General features: G+C 41.5%; 1 protein-coding gene across 1 annotated transcript in view; it reads left to right on the top strand.

Annotated features, from left to right (window-relative positions):
- Positions 1-22,217, top strand: part of LOC132815185 (fibrocystin-L-like) — a 213,570-nt gene that overhangs the window by 104,335 nt on the left and 87,018 nt on the right. Inside the window, 8 exon segments of the mRNA XM_060824000.1 lie at positions 447-621; positions 2,785-2,941; positions 3,654-3,810; positions 8,102-8,181; positions 9,304-9,433; positions 11,176-11,305; positions 15,973-16,214; positions 21,275-21,411. Of these exon segments, the coding sequence (XP_060679983.1) occupies positions 447-621; positions 2,785-2,941; positions 3,654-3,810; positions 8,102-8,181; positions 9,304-9,433; positions 11,176-11,305; positions 15,973-16,214; positions 21,275-21,411 (1,208 nt within the window).

The following is a 22,217-nucleotide window of genomic DNA, read 5'->3' as shown; positions in this document are numbered from 1 at the left end:
GGTTACTGACTGCAATGCTAGATGCCAATATTCTCTTGTTTGCCTTGTCCAGGACAAATACCAGAAACTGCACCATTGCTTGCCTGAATGCGCAAAATAGGTTTATAAATATGTTGCCAAAGTTAGAGATGCAGTGAATTCTGGGATCTCCATGCATGATGAGTTGCTTCACGAATGGTATGGGGTAGATGTGATGGAAATCAAATGTGATTCTCACCGTAAGGGCTGAAATGTCAATTAATAAGGCAGGTTTGGTGAAATATGGTAAATAAAAACTACTAGGCCTCTCAGCTTGAATCCTGGTCCCAAATATCCAAACAAACCTCCAATCATTTTGTGGAGATCAACCAAATACATTTTTAAAAGAAAATGTGTCTTAAGAGTTACCATCAGTTGTTGCCTTGGAAACTTGTGAATTTATCCATTTTTAAAACTTCCTTGCACAGGTACTGACCCTGAGCTAGCGTGTGACGTGGTTGTTGTAAACGGTAATGATTCAAGCAAAGTGTCTAATGGCTTCACCTACCTATTAGCTTTGACCCCCGTAATTACAACCATTAACCCCAGGAGAGGAGGAACTGGGGGAGGCACCAAACTGACCATTACAGGGTCAGGTTTCAGGTGAGTTAAGATGTCCATTGCATTCGCAGTAGCCATTACTGCTAATTATAACTAAAAACAGATTTTTATATTAAATGCTCATAGCATGGAGTGGAAGTGTAGGGGTAATGTCAATGGACTGGTAATCCATAACCCCAGGCTAACACCCAGGCACATGGGTTCAGGACCCACCATTACACGTAATGATATTTATATTCAATCAATATCTTGAATTAAAAGCTAACTAAATGATGAGCGTTGTCATCTGTCACAAAAAACACATCTGCTAACTTACTTGGTCTGATCTGTGACTCTAGAACCAGAGCATATCTATCCTCACTTCTTTGGGCGGCACGGTGGCACAGTGGTTAGCACTGCTGCCTCACAGGGCCTGAGACCCGGGTTCAATTCCCGACTCAGGCGACTGACTGTGTGGAGTTTGCACGTTCTCCCAGTGTCTGCGTGGGTTTCCTCCGGATGCTCCGGTTTCCTCCCACAGTCCAAAGATGTGCGGGTCAGGTGAATTGGCCATGCTAAATTGCCCGTAGTGTTAGGTAAGGGGTATGGGTGGGTTGCGCTTCGGCGGGTCAGTGTGGACTTGTTGGGCCGAAGGGCCTGTTTCCACACTGTAAGTAATCTAATCAAGCTACCACAAAGCAAGGGAATGAAAGTGGACAGATCACCCAACAATGATGTAGACACACTGATCAAAAACAGCAAACACAGCTTTTGCTAATTCCTCATTTTCAAAATATTGTGCAAACATTGGGAGAGCTGTCCCACCGACTAATCCAGCAAAAGCTTAACATAGTCATACTCAATAAATCAGCACCCATTCCATTGACAGGACAGACCTTGCAGAAGTGACAACATGGTGGTGTAGTTTTGGGTAAAGTCACGATAGTCCCAGAGGATCATGGGGCTGCTCTCTCATTAGAAAGATAGAAAGAGAGAGAGAGAGAGGACTGGTGGTGAGTTTATTCTGGGGGTCACCATGCCACAGGCACCCCTCCCAGAATCCTGTGATTCCTCACTGAGGTGCACTTCCAACTTGCTACCTGATACCTCAGAGTGTGCATTGTCAGACTAATAGCATTACATCTCATTCTTCAAGATTCCAGTTTGGAGTGATGATGGACCACAGGTCAGAAATATACTGCCAGTCATGTCACACTCCAAACAAGGGAACAAGTATCCTCCACCTACAAGTTTAATTTAAGATATCAGTGAGAATTTAATAATAGATTACTAAAGAGGAAGCAATGGTGTTGTGGTAATGCAACTAGACTAGTACTCCAGAGACCCAACAACATAGAGTGCAATTTAAATTCACTTAATAAATCTGCATTGTAGCTGCAGTTATGGCCAAGATGATGATCATTGATTGTTGTAGAAACCCAAAGGGTCCACCAATGTTCTTTAGGGAAGGAAACCTGCTATCCTCACCTGGTCTGGACAAAAGTGACTCCAGACTCTCAGCAATATTGCTAACTTCTAATGACCTAAAAAAATTCTATTCAAGGACAACAAAGGTTGGCCTTTCCAGTCACACACAAATTCTATTATTGAACAAAGGCAATAAATTTAAAGTTTGGAAAGAGTTTCTATGTATACAATGTACATTATTTGAGACATGACATACAGTGATTGTAGCTTTGTTCAGGCAAAATAGGCGACTTTGGAGCTATGGTTCCAAAACTGGAGACTAATTGAAGCAGAATAATCACTTATCATTACATCAGTGACCACCTGGTAGGGAGAAGATAAACAAAGTTCTTCCCTGGTCTGTTTTCCTCTGACAATTCCTAATTTCCTACGCTTTCACCATTGGCTTGGAAACAAAGCAAAAATATTGCATATCAACATAACATCTGCAGAAATTCCAACTCAGCCAGTCCTTTTTTTGTTCTCATGATCCAGACAGGCTGTTTAAAGGAAATCCACATAACAATTGAAAAATCTTAAATAAAAATTCAAATGTTTGCATTCAAAAGTATCTCTAAAATCAACAATACCACTTCATGAATAAAAACAAAGCGGATAAAGGATGGAAAGTTGTTTTAATGTATGTTATCTGTGCATAATGTCAAATACCTGCTGTCAATGTAACTCTGTTGTAGAAACGGTGAATGTCACTTGCCAGAAAGATATAATTCTCTAACAATGTTTTGTTTATCCTCTCAGTTCAGACATAAGTGAGAATAATGTCATTATAGCTGAAACTCCCTGTGAGATACAGTCTGTGAATGAAACCAACATTGTGTGTGTTACCGGTGCACATTTTCCATCACAACAAACTAAAGTTATCGTGAGCGTACGGGAAAATGGCATCGCCAAGCTGGTAAGAGAAAGTGTGTTCCCAAGGCTTGAGATCTGGCTGATGGAGTTTGTCTTCTTGGTGCAAAGTGATGGATATTTTGGTGCTGGGGATTGGAAACTGGGACATCAGTTAGATAGCAGTGTAGTACCTTTCTAAATTCCGGGCTCAGTTCCGGGTCTGGGATTAATTCTTGGCAGAAGATGATTTAACCTTCAAACTGAGACATGAGTTGCCAACCCTCCAGGATTGCCCTGGAGACTCCACACATTGAGGTTTGAAGAGGTAGACATGGTTGGCATTAGAAATAGGTCTTACTATCACGTGTACTCAAGTACAGGAGTGCAGTAAAAAGTGTAGCAAGTCTCCATTCTCCAGTGCCATCAGAATTAGAACTGGAAGAGCTTTCAAAGCGCTTATGTGTTTATTTTTACATTTCCTTTGACTACAGAATTAGTGACCTTGTCCCATATGAAAATGTATGGGCAGTGCTAAGGATGAAAATGGAGGACAAAACAATTTCTCCATTTACACTGAAATTACACTTGATTTTGGGTAAACCTGTCAAGTTGAGGGGTTGGGTACCTATAGGAACTGTCAAAGTCTCTATTCATAAACATTGTCTGAAAAAAATGCTTTGATTGAAGTGATTTTGAAAAAGGTATACCTATATTTCAGGAAACAGTGCAGGGCCATTAGAATTGTCTGTATTCAACCAGGATGTTCTTTGTTTCAGGACAATGCAGATTTCAACTACATTGATGTCTGGTCCTCACGTTACACATGGGGAGGTGACACACCTCCTGAGGCAGGCTCACTTGTCGTTATCACCAGAGGGCAGACTATACTCCTGGACCAAAGTACCCCTGTCCTGAAGATGCTTGTCATTCAAGGTAATTACACTAAAACCTCATTAATGAATCAGAGTATCACTGCACAGCCCAAGTAGCAGGATCTGATACTGAGAAAGACTGTGCTACACAATGCATTAGCACATTGGACTCACCTTTACACCTCAAGTTAATGAAATGGTTACACCACAGAAAAAGGCCATTTGGCCTATCATTTCCATTGGATTGAAGTCTCCGTTCTCATCCATTTGTGAAGGTCCTATGCAAAAAATGTAATGAGCAGCCCAAATGTAAAGAACCCAAAGACATCCAGAAGGAAGCTGCAGATAACTGAACTCACGGGTTTGGTTTGTTCTGTTCTGTTGGAACTGAGATAGTTGGTTTTGTTTTTAACTGCCCTTAAATATCCTCTGTTTTGTACTGAACTCGACAAGGTGGAAATGTTGGAAGGCCCCACATGGGGAATGGGGTGTGCATAAGGGGAAATGCGGAAGACGTTAAATCACGTTTTCATACTAGAAATGGAAGCAATGTCCATGTGGATACTTTAATCAACATTTTCAGACATGTTATGACAAACCTCTGGAATAAGTGAGACTTGAACCAGACTCTTCTGGCCCAGAGTTAGGAGCATTACCACTGTGGCATTCCCCACCCCTCCCCACCACCCCCCGCCCACCAGCCATGAACATTGCCTGCAGCTGTGCTGTTTCTTAAAAAGCTTAACTTTTTTTTAAGAGTGAATGTTGAACCTGTGTCTCACCAACAGCTGTCTGCAGGATATTGAAGAGAGAGGATTCTCAATCAGATGCAGGATGCAGCCAGAGAGCTGCTGTTCATCCTGGCTTCATATGTATAGTTGTAGGCTTGCCTTTGTGTTACTAGTCCCAGGAAACTGAGAGTGAGAGAAGGTAGGGCTCCAAATTCACTCTCCACTTTGCACTTGCAACATGTGGTGATGAAACAAAGCACTAGTCCTGTGCTTACCAGTAGATTTGTATCTGCAAGAGTGACTGTAGTGATACGTGGTGGACAGACCAGAAGTTAGTCATAGATGCAAAGAGACCTACAGTACCAATAAATACTCTTCAGTCTACTGTGTCCACGCTGGTCACAAGCAACCACCTATTCCTACTTTCCAGCACTTGATCCATAGCCTTATAAGATAGAAATCCCTACGGGGAGGAAGCAGGCCATTCAGTCCATCGAGTCCACATTGACCCTCCAAAGAATATCCCACCCAGACCCACTGTGTTTCCCAAGGATTAACCCACTGAATCAGCACGTCTCTGCTCATTATGGGCAATTTAACATGGCCAATCCAGCATCACCTGCACATCTTTGGACTGTGGAAGGAAACAAAAACACCCAGAGGATATCCATACAAACACGGGGAGAATGTGCAAACTCCACACAGACAGTCACCCGAGGATGGATTCGAACCTGGGTCCCTGGTGCTGTGAGACATCAGTGCTAACTACTGAGCCACCATACCACCCTTCTATGCCTTGGCATCACAAATGCACATCTAAATATTTTCAAGTGTTCTGAGGGTTTCTATCGCTACGATTCTGACAGTCAATACATGCTGGATTCCTACCACCCTCTGGGTGAAAAGCTTTTTATTCTCATCCCTTCTAAACCTCCTGCCCCTTTCCTTAAATCTGTGCCCTACACATTATTCCTCCATCAAAGGAAAATGTTTCTTCCTAGCTACTCTGTCTCTAACTTCATAATTTTGTACATCTCAATCATGTTCCCTCTCAAGAAACTGCAGATGCTGGAACGCCACATCTTCCACCTGGGAAGTCTATAGAGCTGAGGACTCAACAGTGAGTTCTCCAACTTCAAATAACCTCCCTTCATATCCCCCCATTCCTTTGCCAGCCCCTCCTCCTCCCTTTCATTCTACATAGTGAGCCTTCCTTCCAGTCACCAATCAGATTCATTCCTGCCATCGATCAACCAAGCTGTACCCTGTACCTATGTTCACCCATCACCTGTCCGATCCACTCCCTACCCAAAGCCCCCAGCAGTTCTCCCCCCCCCCACCCCCACCTTGTCTCCAGCTCCCCTCACCTCCTCTCCCAGCCCTGAAGGGTTATACCCAAAATGTTGACTTCTCCACCTCCTGATGCTGTTGGATTGCTGTGTTCTTCCAGCCTCCTGCTTGTATACTAAGGAAAACAACCTCAGTCTATCTAATCTCTCTTCATAACTGAAACTCTCCAGCCCAGGAAACATCCTGGTAATTCTCTTCTGCACCCTCTCCAGTGTTATCACAGCTGTCCTCTCATATGGATTTCAGAACTGCATACAATTCTCCAGCTGTGGTTTAGCTAGTGTTTTTTTACAGTTCCAGTATAATCTTCTTGCTTTGAACTCTAAGACCTGTTCAAAGTTTGTGAGAAGATTTGTAGCTCGGGTGCTCGTTGTTGTGGTTCTGTTCGCCGAGCTGGGAATTTGTGTTGCAGACGTTTTGTCCCCTGGCTAGGTGACATTCTCAGTGCTTGGGAGCCTCCTGTGAAGTGCTTCTGTGTTGTTTCCCCCAGCATTTATAGTGGTTTGCCTCTGCCGCATCCAGTTGTCCGTTCCAGCTGTCCGCTGCAGTGGCCTATTTATTGGGTCCAGGTCGATGTGTTTGTTGATAGAATCTGTGGATGAGTGCCATGCCTCTAGGAATTCCCTGCCTGTTCTCTGTTTGGCTTGTCCTATAATAGTAGTGTTGTCCCAGTCGAACTCATGTTGCTTGTCATCCGTGTGTGTGGCTACTAAGGATAGCTGGTCGTGTCGTTTTGTGGTTAGTTGGTGTTCATGGATACGGACCATTAGCTGTCTTCCTGTTTGTCCTATGTAGTGTTTTGTGCAGTCCTTGCATGGGATTTTGCATACTACATTGGTTTTGTTCATGCTGGGTATCGGGTCCTCTGTTCTGGTGAGTTGTCTGAGAGTGGCTGTTGGTTTGTGTGCTGCACATCATGCTTCCTATTGCTCAGCCAATTCTGGATCCAGTTAAATATTGCTTCCATGTATGCGCCTGGTCACCTTTTTGAAAAGATTCAATCAAGTGGTCAGACATGACATTCCCTTAACAAAACCACGCTAACTGTTTTAAATTAATCCCTGTCTCTCCGAATGCAGATTAATTCTGTTCCTCAGAATTGTTTCCAATAGTTTCCCCATTACCCAGGTTAGACTAACTGGCCTGCAATTTCTTGGTTTTCCCTTGCTCCCCTGAATAATGGTAGAAATGTTGGCTGTCCTCTAGTCCTTTGGCAACTGTTCGTGGCCAGAGAGAAATTGAAAACTTTTGCAAATGCCCTGCTATTTCCTCCCTTGCCTCCCTCAGCAACCTGGGATACCTAGTGTTTCCCATGTGTAGCACCAATGAAGCACAGAGGTAGAAATTGCATTGACTTTACAGCACAGAAATAGGCTATTCAGCTCAGCTACTCTGTGCAGGGTTTTATGCTCCACGCAAACCTCCTCCCACTCTCTCTTCATCTCATATCCTTCCAATAATTTCAATCTAATGTGTTTATCTAGCTATCCCTGAAATTTATCAACACTATTTATCTCCTCCATGCTCTGTGATCATCAGTTCCTTATTCTCAGCATTCTCTGGGTAAATAAGTTTCTCATGAATTCCCATTTGGATTTATGGGGTGACTATCTTTTTTTTTATGGGTCTTAATTCTGGTCTCACCAACATGAGGAAAATTATCTTGATGCCTACCCATGATGATCTTAGGGACCTTCATCCAGTCAAATCTGAAGAAAATGACTCCAGCCTGTGCATCCTTAACTGAATGGTATAAAATTCTTCATTTTTGAATCATTACATGACAGAAATAGCCTGTTTGGCCATGTCAAAGAACTAATCCATTTGTACCATGCCACTACTTTTTCCCAATAGCTCTGAAAATGGCAAAATGTTATGGAACAAAACATAACATAATAGGGAATGACATTCCGTAACCTTTAGGAACATCAGAACTAGCAAGAGCAGGAGTGAGTAATTCAACCTCTTCAGCAAGCTACTGCATTCAATACGATCATGGCGATCCTGTGTTTTATCATTTATTTCTCCTATCCTCTATTCTGTCCCAATCTTCCCTATTTTTATTCCAACCCCGCATCCAATATTTTGCAACAGTGTAAAATCAATCTCATTTTTACTTTTCTTTCACTTCCAAAGAAGAGTCATGTTGGGCACAAATCCTTAACTTGTTTTTACTCTCTCTACAGAGACTGCCAGACTTCTGAATTTCTCCAGCATTTCCTGTAAGCACAGTCAACGTTAAACAACAAACAATATTCCTTCTGTCCACAGGTGGAACCCTTGTGTTTGATGAAGCCGACATTGAGCTTCAAACAGAAAACATTCTCATCACAGATGGAGGAGTGTTCCAGGTAACAACACATAGAAGATTGTTTCTGGGTGCAAATTGGATAAGCTTTCTATACACCATTTAAAAGAAATGTGAACAAGAATTTGGAAAAGAGAAACAACAAGATTGAAGAAAGGGGGTGGAGAAACAGATGATGGCCTTCTCTTGAGCTTTAGATTCTATGATACTTCATTGGTGAAAGAAACATATGCAGCATGAGAGTGATGTTGACCTTCTGCCTCACTCAATGATGGTTTGTGCCATGGGGGTTAAGCACATGCTCAGGAGTCCCATTCTGGAAATGGTGGTCTCTGCCACATTAGCTACAGAGGAAGACAGTGGAATGAGAAGATTCATCATTCTCTGGCCTCTGCTTTGTCTGGACTCTCTTCTTGGTCAGCTGACACTTCAGTTTCAGCTCACCTCTTTCAAGTAGTCCTCATTGGCCATGGCCATCAGCTAATGTTTCCCTGTTATCAGTTACCCCTTGACTTTGCACCAGTACAAAAAGTTGCAAAAGGCTCAATAAGTTTCAACCCTACCCATCTAATGTGTCCTATTGGCTTTCTAGCCCAGTGTAAAGCCACACAACACAGGATTATTCGACAAATGAGAAATTAACAAGGTGATACAAGATGCCCACCTGGTAATGAGGGTCATTTGTGAGTACAATGCTGAATCTCACAGTAACAGTTTCATTAAGGAAGTGACTGAAAGCTTTTGATTTTTATTTATTTTGCTGCATGTTTCTGGCCAGAGACAAAGGGATGTTAAGGATCTGAATCTCAGGTGCATCATTTCCAGGATTAGATCCACATTCACAGACCCCACTTGACTACAAATCAAAGGCAGCAACTACTGATTCTATGTTTATTCCAATTACAGGCTAAACGTTCTGAGACTCAGAGCCATGAATGCCTCACACAGCCCCTTCTATGAGGATTATTCCCAACAACCCTCACCTTCACTCCCCCCACCAAAAGCTGGGAATGATCATTTGCAATTCCAGCACAGTGGAAAAAGAAACAAATCCCATTTTCTGGGTGTTTCATAACAGTATGGATGCTGAGGGTTGTAATTTACTTTTGTAGAGAAGGATATTGAAAGTACTTGCTGATTAAACTAGCTTTCAACCATTTCCCAGATTGGAACAGAGTCCGCCCCATTCAAGCACAAGGCAATAATCACACTGCATGGTCACCTCCGGGCAAAGGAATTGCCCCTGTATGGAGCCAAGACACTGGCTGTTCGAGAGGGAACCCTGGACCTTCATGGTAAGTCTTTGAGTGCAAATTGAAGTTCCCAAAATAAACATCAAAAGACAAAAACGTGCATTTATGTAGCATTTTTAAGAACATAAATACAAGCAGAACTAGACCATTTGGCCCTTCAAATTTGCCCCTCCATTCAATAAAGTCATGGGTTATCTTCCCCAGGCTTCAACTTCTCTCTCATGCCAGCTCCTCATTGTTCTCAGCTCCCCAATTACAGTATTTTAAAAATCTATCCAGCTTGTCTTGAAATACTTCTGGTGGTCTAGCCTCCAAAGCTTTCTGGGGTACAGAATTCTAGGCCTTCACTATCCTTTGGGAGAAGAAGTTCCTTCACATCCAGTTTTAAATAAGTGTGCTGTTATTCCTTCATTGGCTGAGGTGACCAGCCAATGAATCCCTTTCTCAAGGTCTTCCCTCTCCTGAGGTGTGGTGACCCTCAGATTCAGCCACTACCAAATGTCCTTCTCTAATGCAAGAGGCTCTATGGTCCTCGAGGTCTATGGTGACTTCAATTTACTTTGTTCTGTAATTATGTCCCCTAGTTTGAGAATCCCCCACTAATGGGAACATCTTCTCAACATCTAACTTGTCAAGCTCCCTCAGAGCCTTTTCAATAAGATCACCCCTCATTCTTTTAACTGTTCTTCATCCCAGGCATCAGCTCAGTGAATCTCTTTTGAACTGTCACAATGCCAAAGTGCAGCCTCACCAACATCCTGTACAGTTTTAACCAGACTTCCCTGTTTTTAAATCCTCATCCCCTTTCCAAAAAGTTAAAATTCCATTTGATTGTCCAGCAAGATCTGTTTTGTTTAGATTTCCAGCACCAACAGTTCTTTGTTTTATTTTGTTTTACCACACTGACACTACCTTTTTATTGACAAAGCTACCCCACCTCATTTTCATCTTTGCCAGTTCTTGCAGCATGTCGAATAAATTTGAATCTGGGTTTGTGGTCTCAGTCACCATGCCATCCCATCTCTGTGACAGGTATAAAGTCATATTCATTTACTTCTATTTGTGCTGTCAACTCATTCATCATGAACTAATTCCCTCCCTACCTCCACCTTACCCCATTAATTAGCTGAAGACCCAATCTATAACCCCAGTTTCCATTGGTAGGAGAGTCTAGGACCTGAGGGCACAGCCTTAGAGTAAAGGCTAGACCTGTTAGAACGGAGACAAGGAGAAACATCTTCAGCCAGAGAGTGGTGAATCCATGGAAGTCACTGTCACAGAAGGCTGTGGAGGCCAGGTCATTGAGTATATTTAAGACTGAAATAGATAGATTCTTGATTGTCAAAGTGATCAACGGTAATGAAGAAAATGTGAGAAACTTATGAGCCATAATTGAATGGCAGAGCAGAGTTGATGGGCTGAATAGCCTAATTTCTGCTCTTTTTTTTTGGTCTTAAGCAAATACAGCATGGTCAATTGTGTTTTTTCTTATGTTAATCTGATTACATCTGCTAAAAAGAAAGATCTGATCAAAATCACATTGCTTTTATGGAATCCTACTGTGTGTAAATTGGTTGCCACATCCCTTGCATTACAAAAGCAGCTGGAAGTACTTCATTGGCTATAAGGCATTTGGAACATCCTGAGCTTGTAAAGGTGCTACAGAAATGCAAGTCAATTTTTTTGTCCATGTTGTAAGCTTACAATTGAAGAATTGAAAGGAATGGGGCTTTGTTGCATATGCAGCAAATTTTATTTTTAATTTGTTATTCTCTCCTGCTTAGGCCTTCCTGTTCCTGTAGTTTGGACTCATTTAGCTCAGACTGCCGAAGCAGGCTCCTCCAATCTCATTTTACAAAAAGCTGTGACGTGGAAACCAGGGGATAAGATTGTCATTGCATCAACCGGTGACAGGTATTTCTGGAATACTTGTGTTTAGGTAGCATGAGTTCAATTTTGTCTTTCATAGTTCAGAGGGTAGTACTCTCGTTTCTGAATCTGAAGTTTGTACATCAAATCCCCAATCGAGAACTTAGACATAAAATCTAAGTTAGTATTTTAGAGATGTATATAGGGTGCACTGTATCATCGGAAGTGCTGATTTTCTCATGCACTGTTAACTCAAGGTCCCCTCTGCCTTTTCAAGTGGATATAAAAATTACTATGGTCCTACTGCAAAGAAATATAAGGGAACTCTCCCTGGAACTTGGGCCAACATGTATCTCTCAACTAGCGTTTCATACAAATAATTCTAAAGGCCATGTCTTTTTATTTTTCTTTCATTGTTTTGGGAACTAAAATGGGAAAAAAACTGTTTTAAACAAAGACTATGCAAGGAGTGACTGTACTTGTAAAAATAAGGCACTTGAACTCAGTGTGAATTGTGTTTGCACTGTTGCTTTGTTCAAGCACTTGTTGGGGGTTGGGACAGTGGCTTGGGGATGTTCTCTAAAATGCCACAGTCCTACTGGAGTGTGCAAAGCAAGCTATACCCAGAAATCGATTGCTGATTTTCTTTTACAATCAGTAGAAGTTATGGAGGCCAGGAGATATCAGCATAACAAAAAAATCTGACTGCTTCTAAGGGAGATGATGGAAAGTGTGTGAAACAATGCAGATTGCTCTCTCGCTCTCTTGCTTGCTCTCTCTCTCTGTTTGTCTGCAGGAAAATAACCAAAACCTGCAAGATAACAAGCTAATCTCTCAGACCATGTGTAGAATGTTGCCTCTAACCAGTGACTGAAAGACTGTACCATTAGTATGCCAAGCACCCTGTATCTTCAACAAAGAATTGAAAGAATCTGGAAACGAGGAGGTTGGAGAACAGAAGGTCTTGGGAAAAAAATCACAGGAACACCTTATCAAATCCTGTGGACTGGTGCTATTGAACTGTATTTCCCTACTTATACTTATACTTATACGTTGACCATTTATGGTTTTATTTGCTGTCGTTAGAATTGATTTCTTCATAATAACTAATAGTTTATTGTTAAATACAGAAAATTTGACAGTATTTTCATCAGGTGGGAAAATTGTGAAATTTGAGTAAATTGGTAGAATGTTTAACTTTTGTGACAACCTGGGAGTAGACAGGTTTGAAAATGCAGTTTCCTGAGTGGGTCATGAAATAATCCAATTATTTATTTCATTAAGGTTTGTGTAGGCTTCCTGAGATAAAATTGGCTACCATATTTCCTATATTGCAACACTGAGTACACTTCCAAGATACTTCATTGAAAAGCATTTTGGCATAAGATCAGAATAGGATTAGGCCATTCAGCCACTTGAGCCTGTTCTGCTGTTCAGTGAGGTCCTGGCTGATCTGTGGTCTAACCCCATATACCCGCCTTTGGCCTAAATCCCTCATTATCTTTGCTTAACAAAAAAAAATTTTCTCCGATTTAAAATTGCCAACTGATCAGCATATATTGTGACATTGTACTCCCTCTGAGGCCAATATATCCTTCCTTAGGTGTGGAAGAATCTGTTCACCATATTCAAAATGGGATCCAGGTGTGTTTTGTATAACTGCAACATAACCTCTCACTGTATATTCCTGCCTTTGGCCCAGAATCGTCAATACTTTTGCATAACAACCAAATTACCATTCTCAGATTTAAAATTTCCAACTGATCAACATATACCACCATTGGTGGAAGAGAGTTCCAAATACCTACTACCCTTTGTGTGTAGAAGTGCTTCCTCACATCTCTCCTGAAAGATCTGACCCAAGTTCTCAGACTAATAGCCCAATTTCTAGAACAGCAGGTCAGGCAGCATCCAAGGAACAGGAAATTCGACGTTTCGGATTCCTGATGAAGGGCATTTGCCCGAAACGTCGAATTTCCTGTTCCTTGGATGCTGCCCGACCTGCTGCACTTTAACCAGCAACACATTTTCAGTTCTGATCTCCAGCATCTGCAGACCTCACTTTTTAGTCAATTTCTAGAACACCCAACTAGTGCAAATAGTTTACCTTTATCCTGTTTTTGCCTGTTAATATCTTGATGACTTGGATCAGATCAGACATTAATCTTCTAAATTCTAGAGGAAACAGATCTAATTTGAATAAGCTCTCCCTGTAACTTAAGCCCTGAAGTTCAGATAGCATCCTTGTAAACCTATGATGTACTCCTTCCAAGACCAATGTAGCCTTCCTAAAGCATGGTGCCCGGATTTACTCAAAGTACTCAAAATGAAGTCAACTAGTGTTTTGTAAAATTGCAGCATAACTTCTGCATCCTTATACTCCAGTCCTCTGGATATAAAGACCAACATTAGCCATCTTAATTGTTTACCTGTCAAATTACATTTTAAAGATTTATGCACCTGAACCCCCAAGTCTCTTTGGACATACTGTTTTTGACTTTGTACCATCTAGAAAGTACCCCGATCTATTCTTTTTCAGTCCAAAATGGATAACCTCTCACCTGCTTGCATTGAACTCTCAGTTTTGCCTGTGCAATTATTCAAGCAATATCCCTTTATAATTTAATGCTATCTTCTACACTGCCTATAATGCCACCCAACATCTTATCATCAGAAAATTTGGACCCATCATTTTCTATGCCATTATCCAAGTTGTGAATAAATAATGTGAAAAATTGAGGCCCTAACGCACATCCTTATGGAACGCCACTGGTCTCATCTGCCAAACTGAGTACTTACACATTATCTCTATTTATTACTAAATCCAATATCGCTTGTCTTCTTGTTGCAACAAGGGTATATTGCTGTAGGAAATTATTCTGGACACACTCTCGAAATAGTGAGTTTTGAGAAGATTTGTAGCTCAGGTTGAGGTAGGTTTGCTCACTGAGCTGGAAGGTTCATTTTTTAGACGTTTCATCACCATACCAGGTAATATCTCCAGTGAGCTTCCGAATGAACACTGGTGATGTAGCCCTCCGCCTATTTATATGTTTGAGTTTTCTTGGGTTGGTGATGATGATTTCCTATGATGTCATTTCCTTTTCTTTTTCTCAGGGGGTGGTAAATAGGATCCAAGTTAACGTATGTGTTGATAGAGGTTGGAATGCCATGCTTCTAGGAATTCTTGTGCATGTCTCTGTTTGGCTTGTCCTAGGATAGATGTGTTGTCCCAGTCAAAGTGGTGTTCTTCCTCATCCGTATGTAAAGATACTAATGAGAGTCAGTCATTCATTTTCTGGCTAGTTGATGTTCATGTATCCTGGTGGTTAGTTTTCTACCTGTTTGTCCAATGTAGTGTTTGTTGCAATTCTTGCAAGGTATTTTGTAGATGACATTAGTTTTGCTTGTTGTTTGTATAGGGTCTTTCAAGTTCATCAGCTGCTGTTTAGTGTGTTGGTGGGTTTGTGGGCTGCCATGATGCCAAGAGGTCTGAGTAGTCTGGCAGTCATTTCCAAGATGCCTTCGATGTAGGAGAGAGTGGCTAGGGTTTCTGGACATGCTTTGTCTGCTTGTTTGGGTTTGTTGCTCAGAAATTGGCAGACTATGTTCATTGGGTATCCGTTCTTTTTGAATACACCGACTTTCCTCTGCTCTGCATAGATCCTCTGTGCTGCAGTGTGTGGTGGCTCATTGAAATAATGTTCTAATGCAACTTCATTTATGGATGTTGGAATGATTACTTCTGAAAACGAACTTTCCAGTTCAGTGAGCAAATCTACATCCACACTCTCAAAATTCACTACCTTTCTGATAGATTGGAAAAGGCAAGCAAGCACTGATGTTAAAGTTCTCCCATCAATACTATTCTGGTTTTGCTCCCCTAATTTCTACGTTTATACAATCTATCACTTCAGAGCTGCTGCCTGAGCATCTAAATACCAAACTTTTTGCAGTTTTAGATCCTTTGCTGTTGGTCAGTGCTACCCATCTGATCTCCACGGAATGCTATCTGCTCGTTATATCCTCCCTCGTCACTGGAGTAATTTTGTTTCTAATCAGTAATGCTGCTCTGCCATTTTTCCTATTCATCCTGTAAACCCTGAAACCTGGTATATTTAGTTCCTGTGGGACCTGAAGTTGTGAAAGGCAGTATAAAAATGAAATTTTGCAGACTTTCAACACAATCTGAAAACACAGCAGTTGTGTTGAATTGAAATTTGTTACACAAGGTTAAATTATCATATAATCCTAGAAGGTGGCCATATGGCCTTTGAACCAATATCAGATTTTACTAAGGGCAATCCAGTTAACCCTCTCTGACTCCATATCCCAGTAATTTTTCCTTTCATGTGTTTTTATTCAATGACTTCCTGAAAGTTACTATTGAGGTTTTCAGGTAGCATATTTCACATCAGAATACCTCGTGTATAGAGAAGGTTTCCTCATGTTACCTCCATGTTATTTTCCAGTCATCTTAAATCTGTCCAGAGTAATTGAAAACATTTTTGCTATGTTTAATCTATCTAAACTCTTCCTTACATTACATTTTTATATCATCATTTATATCACCATCTTTTATACTGGTACAGTGAAAATATAATATATTTCATTCCCTTACAGTATGGGTGTATCATTCTGTTCCTGGTCTTAGGCACCGTTAACTCTTTGGGCTTTTCTTCGGTCTTTAAAATATTTCTTTAACTTTGCAGCCACAGCCAGAGAGAAAATGAGGTTAGGACTATAGAGGCTGTCTCAGATGATGGGCGGATCCTGTACCTAACTGAGCCACTCATGTATCAGCACCTGGGAGTATCAATCCCCCTGCCTGATGGCGTTGTGTTTGAAGCCAGAGCAGAAGTAGGTTTACTGACCCGTAATATTGTTGTTCGAGGCTCAAATCAAGTTGAGTGGAATGATCGAATCGAAGCATGTCCTGAGGGGTTTAACACAGGTAAGGTTAACCGTTCATTAGCCATTGGTTATCCAGATTCATAAAGCTGTTTTAATGTACATTGACAGGAGGGACTATAAATTGGGTCATACAAAACTTCTTCAGCCAAATGTGGTGAAGAGGAGTGACTTGGCCATTGGAAATGTCTGCATCTTCTGTTTCACCATCTCATAACAGGTCTTTCACCCTGTTGTCATCCAGTCCACAGCCACTATCTACTCATCCTATCTCCCCAGTCCCCATCCTGCTCTGGTGTATATCTGATGGGAGTGTGACTGTATCCCTCTCCACCATTTTCAGCATCCGCTCTAGGGACCCATCAATATCGGCTGATTGGAATCTATAGAGCCACCTTCAGGTTATTCTTTATCGCACCCTTTCCACTTGTAGCTGCCTGTTGCAAACAAACCAGTTCCATATGGTAAAATAAAACAAAGGACTGCGGATGCTGTAAATCTGCAACCAAACAGAAATTGCTGGTGAAATTCAGTGGGTCAGGTAGCATCTGTGGAGAGAGAAAAACAGAATGAGCGTTTGGGTCCTGTGACTCCCTTCCTGAAGACAGGCCACTGAACTTGAAATGTTAACTCTGCTTTCCCTCCTCAGGTGCTGCTGTACCTGCTGAGTTTCTCCAACAATTTCTGTTTTGTTCCCACATGGAGCTGGTAGGATTTGGACACCTTGCTAAAAACGTTTCAATACTGATCTCTGTGGAAACCAAGGTTTTTGGTGGGAAATGGAAATAAATCCCAGCTTCTGTCCTTAGCAATATTCCTCAGAAACCAAAATCATAGAGCCCTATAGCATGGAGTCAGTCCATCCCAACCAAAATATCTATCCTCGCGAACCCATTTCCTTGCACTTGGCCCATATCCATCAAATACTTTCCTATTCATGTATTTGTCCAAATGACTTTTAAATGTTGTTAATGTACCCAACTCAACCAATTCCGCTGGCAGCTCATTCCACATGCTTCCCACCCTCTGTGTGAAAAACGCTGCCCCTCAGGTTCCCTTTTATGCTTTCTCCTCTCACCTTAAACTGATGCCCTCTCATCTTTGATTCCCCAACTCTGGGAAAAAAACTCTCAACCATGCCTCTCACGATCTTATACATTTCTGTAAGGTCCGCCCTCAGTCTCCTGCACTTTAAAGAAAAAAAGGCTTAGTTTGTCCAACCTCTCCCTATACTCAGACCGTTGAGTCCAGGCAAAATCCTTGTAAATTTCTTCTGCACTTTTTTCTGTTTAATGACATTCTTCCTATAAGAAGGTGACCAAAACTGAACACAATATTCCAAGTGCGGCTTCACTAATGTCCTGTATAACTATAACATAACTTCCCAATTTCTATACTCAGTGCCCTGACTGATGAAGGCCAGTGTACCAAATGCCGCCTTCATAGCCCTGTCTACCTGTGACTCCACTTTCAGAGAACCGTGAACCTGAACTCCAAGATCCTTTTGTTCCTCAACACTTCTTAAGGTCCTACCATTCACCATGAAACTCCTCCCTTAATTTAACTTTCCAAAATGCAAGTGCTCACACTTATCTATATTAAACTCCATTTGCCATTTCTCGGCCCACTTCCCCATCTGTTCAAGGTCCAGCAGCAATTTCTGATAAAATTCCACACTGTCCATGAAACCGTCTATTTTAGAATCATCAGCAAACTTACTAATCATGCCTTGTACATTCTCAACCAAATCATTGTATGGATAACAAACGGTAATGATCCCAGCACAGACCCCTGTGACACTCTACTAGTCACAAGCCTCCAGTCCGACAAGCATCCTTCCACTATTACCCTCTGCTTACTCCCATCAAGCCAATTTTTGTATCCGATTTGCTAGCTCATTCTGAATATTATGTAATCTAATCTTCCAGGGCAGCCTATCATGTGGAACCTTATCAAAGGCCTTACAGAAATCCATGCAGACAATGTCTACCGCCCTACCCTCGTCAACCTTGATGGTCCCTTCATCAAAGAACTTTAACAAATTTGTGAGGCATGATCTCCCACTCACAAAACCATGCTGACTGTTCCTAATAAAACCCTGTCTTTCCAAATACATATTTATTTTATCCCTCAGAATCTTTTCAAGTAACTTACCCACTACAGGTGTTAAGCTTACTGGTCGATAGTTCCCAGGGTTTTCATTGCAGCCCTTCTTGAATAATGGCACAACATTCACTACCCTCCAGTCTTGACCCATGGCTAACAATGATGCAAAAGTATCAGCCAGGGCCCTCGCAATTACTTCTCTAGCCTCTTGCAGTGTTCTTGGATATATCTGGTCAGGACCAGGAGATTTATCCACCTTCATACATTCTAACAATACAACACGTCCACTGCTGTGACATGCACTGTCCCCAAGATATCAGCATTAACCTTCCCAAGTTCCCAAGTCTTCATGTCTTTCTCCATGATAAACACAGTGGAAAAACATTATTAAGAACCTCATCCATTTCCTGCAGCTCTACACATACATCTCCACTGTGGTCCTTGAGTGGGCTATACTCTCTCTATTTATTCTTTTTCCTTTAATATACTTAAAATACCTCTTTGGATTCACCCTAATCTTCTCAGCCAAGGTTATCTTGTGCCCTCTTTTCACTCTCTTGATTTCTTTCTTCAGTAAACTCTTGTATTCTTTGTGTACCTCCAGAGATTCCCTTGATCCCAGTGGCCTGTACCCTGAGCCATGCCTCCTCCTTTTTTGTGGTCAAAGCCTCAATCTGTCTTGTCATCCAGGGTTCCCTATTCCTGCCCACCTTGTCCTTCACCCTCACAGGAATATATAGACCTTGGACTCTAGCTATCTCACTTTGAAAGGCCTCCCACTTGCCAGAGGTCCCTTTGCCTGCAAACAAATTACTCCAATCAACCCCTGCAAGCTCCTGTCTAATTCACTCAAAATTTGCCTTGCACCAGTTTAGAACTTAAACCTGTGCACTAGTTGTCTCCCTCTCCATAACTACTTTAAAATGACTGGAATTATAGTCACTGGTCCCAAAGTGATCCACCACTGTCACCTCTGGCACCTGCCCTGCCCTATTTCCCAAAAGTAGGTCACATTTGTCCCTTTCTGAGTAGGACACACTTTATACTATTTGAGGAAACTTTCCTGAATGCACTCAACAAATTCCACCCTAAGTCCCAGTTTATCTTAGGAAAATTAAAATCCTCTACTACGACAATCCTATTTCGCCTGCAAGTCTCCCCAATCTCTCTGCATATTTGTTTCGCTAATTTCCGTTGACTATTTGGGGGCCTATAGTACAACCCCATTAACGTTAGCATCCTCTTCTTATTTCTCAATTCCATCCACAAACCCTAATTGGAAGATTCTTCAGTTATTTCAGCTCTGACCACTATTACTACTACTGCTGTGATACTCACCTTAATCAAAAATTCAACTCCCCTTCCTCTCCTTCCACCACCTCTGTCCTGCCTAAAGCATCTGTAACCTCACTTAGCCATGTTTCTGTAATGGCAATAATATTCCAGTTCCACATATCTATCCATACCCTGAGTTCATTGGCCTTATCTGTCTGATCCCTTGCATTGAAAGAAATGCAATTTAATCCAATAGACATTCCTTGCTCTCTGTCATGTTCCAGTCTGACCTGTCTCTTCAGCTACTATTTTTGATCACTGTAGCTCCTTCAAGTTTCGCATTTAGAGTCACAGAGATGTACTGGATGGAGACAGAGCTTTCGGTCCATCTCATCCATGCCGACCAGGTATCCAAAATTAATTTAGTCCCATTTGCCAACATTTGGCCAATATCCCTTTAAACTCTTCCCATTCAGGTACCCATCCAGATGCTTTTTAAATGTTGTAATTGTATCAGCCTCCACCACTTCCTCTGGCAGCTTATTCCATACACATATCACCCTCTGCATGAAAACATTGCCCCTTAGGTCCCTTTTAAATTTCTTCTTTCTCACCTTAAACCTATGTCTTCTAGTTTTGGACTGCCCCATCCCAGACAGAAAGATTTTGGCTATTTATCCTATCCATGATTTTATAATCTGCTTGCTGTCTGATAGATAATACAGCAAAGAGCTGGTGTACCGATTTATAGAATTCCTGAGACAGTTGATGCTGCCTCCCTGCTGTGAGGGTCTCAACCCCCTGCCAATCTAGTTTAAATCCTCCCTTGCTGCCCTAGCAAACCTGGCTGCCAAGATATTGCCCCCGCCCAACTCATTCACTTGGAGCCCACCCTCTTGAACAGGTCACCTTTGCCCAGAAAATATGCCAACGATCTAAATATCAAATTCCTGCCCCCTGTACCAATTCTTTAGCCATGCATTCATCTGCCATATCCTCCAGTTCTTACCCTCATTAGCACGTGGCGCTGGAAGTAATCTGGAGATTTTCACCAAGTAGGTCCCGTTTTTAATATTTTTCCTAGCTGTGTATCATAGTTCGCCCATTATTCCTCATTTAAAACGATATCTTTCAATGCACTGAGTTCAGAAAAAGAGTCAAACTGGACTCAAAACATTAATTTGTTTCTTTCTCCATAGATGATACCAGACCTGCTGAGTTTCTCCAGCACTTTCTGCAAGTCTGGAATAAAAACAGATTCAACTGCATTTTGCTTTTATATGAAAGCATTCCAGTTGCTATGATGCTTGGAGACAGGGCCCTTTGCTGAGTGTCTCTGAGGATCACAGGGAGAACTCGTATGACCAACTTTGGGCCAACTCATAGCACTGACATTGCAGACTCTGCTGCTGCCACATGCAACTACCTGACATGGAACTACATCACACTTTCTTTACAATGACTGGATCAAAACCTGGAAATCTCTCCCTTAACAACATTGTGTAGTTCCCTTCAATTCATTCAAGGCAGCTGTCCACCATCTTATCAGGGGCAATTAGGAATGGGTAACACATACTGACCTGTTTAAGAGTTACCTTATCCAAGGGTTAATTTTGTCTGAAAACAGTGGTCGAATGACACTAACTGCACTTAGCATATAAGTATGAAAAGTTTTCCAATTAGAAATATTAATTTTTGAGCTGCAATTTCCTTTGCCTCTAGGTGAATTTGCCACACAGACTTGTTTCCAGGGACGTTTAGGTGAAGAAATTGGGAGTGACCAGTTTGGGGGCTGCATCATGTTCCACAATCCACAACCCAGCAAGGATCTTGTAGTGGGGAGAATTGAATACGTTGAGGTAACTATTCCTTCCCCATCCTTTGGCTTAGCTGCCTGCAATTGTGGGGCTGCTTTCACATGCAGGAAGTGCGAGTGACATTGGGAGAGTGAGAGAGGCCAGTGCAGACAGAAAAGTGGCAAAACAAGAGTTACAGAAGTGATCTTGGAGAATAATTCTTGGGAATTTGGAAGAAAGAGGATCAATGAAGATCTTTGAAACACTTGCTACTCTCATGTAAATGGTGAACATGTTCCTTAGACACATTGACAAAATTGTCAGCACTTCTTATTCACAAAACACATCTTACATTGTACATTAAATGGAAAACAATTTCATCTATACCTCATGAATTCATCCTTGGAAAGTAAAAGTTGCAGGTTGTCAGTATTTGGACATCTCAGAGACGGTTCATGATTGGCCAGATTCTAAGTTAGCTGCCTGTGATGAGGTGTGACAGGCTTTTCTACATAATACATTTTTGCTTTTCATTTGTGGACAGAATAAGTTGAAAATGAATTCAGTAGTTCTTTGTTAAATATCAGTGTGCAGGAATGGAGAAGAAACTGGGATTATTACTGGCTGTTTTGTTCATTAATGCAGTTATTTATTAATCCCACTTTGTAAACAAAATCTGTTCATTGTTGTCATATTTCAGGCTAAAAGAACAACATGCAATCATAAATATATTTTTAACAAAGATTTAATGAATTTTTAATGGGGCTTTCTTCTTAGTGGTTCTAAAGCTATTACATGTGGTATCGTGACATTTCACCTAAGGGCTAGGAAACCCCTGTGTCATACAGAGTCTTTCTTTTAATTTTTGT

The sequence above is a fragment of the Hemiscyllium ocellatum genome, chromosome 4, assembly GCF_020745735.1.
Source record: "Hemiscyllium ocellatum isolate sHemOce1 chromosome 4, sHemOce1.pat.X.cur, whole genome shotgun sequence".
Classification (NCBI taxonomy): domain Eukaryota; kingdom Metazoa; phylum Chordata; class Chondrichthyes; order Orectolobiformes; family Hemiscylliidae; genus Hemiscyllium; species Hemiscyllium ocellatum.
This window is presented reverse-complemented; position numbering and strand designations above follow the sequence as displayed.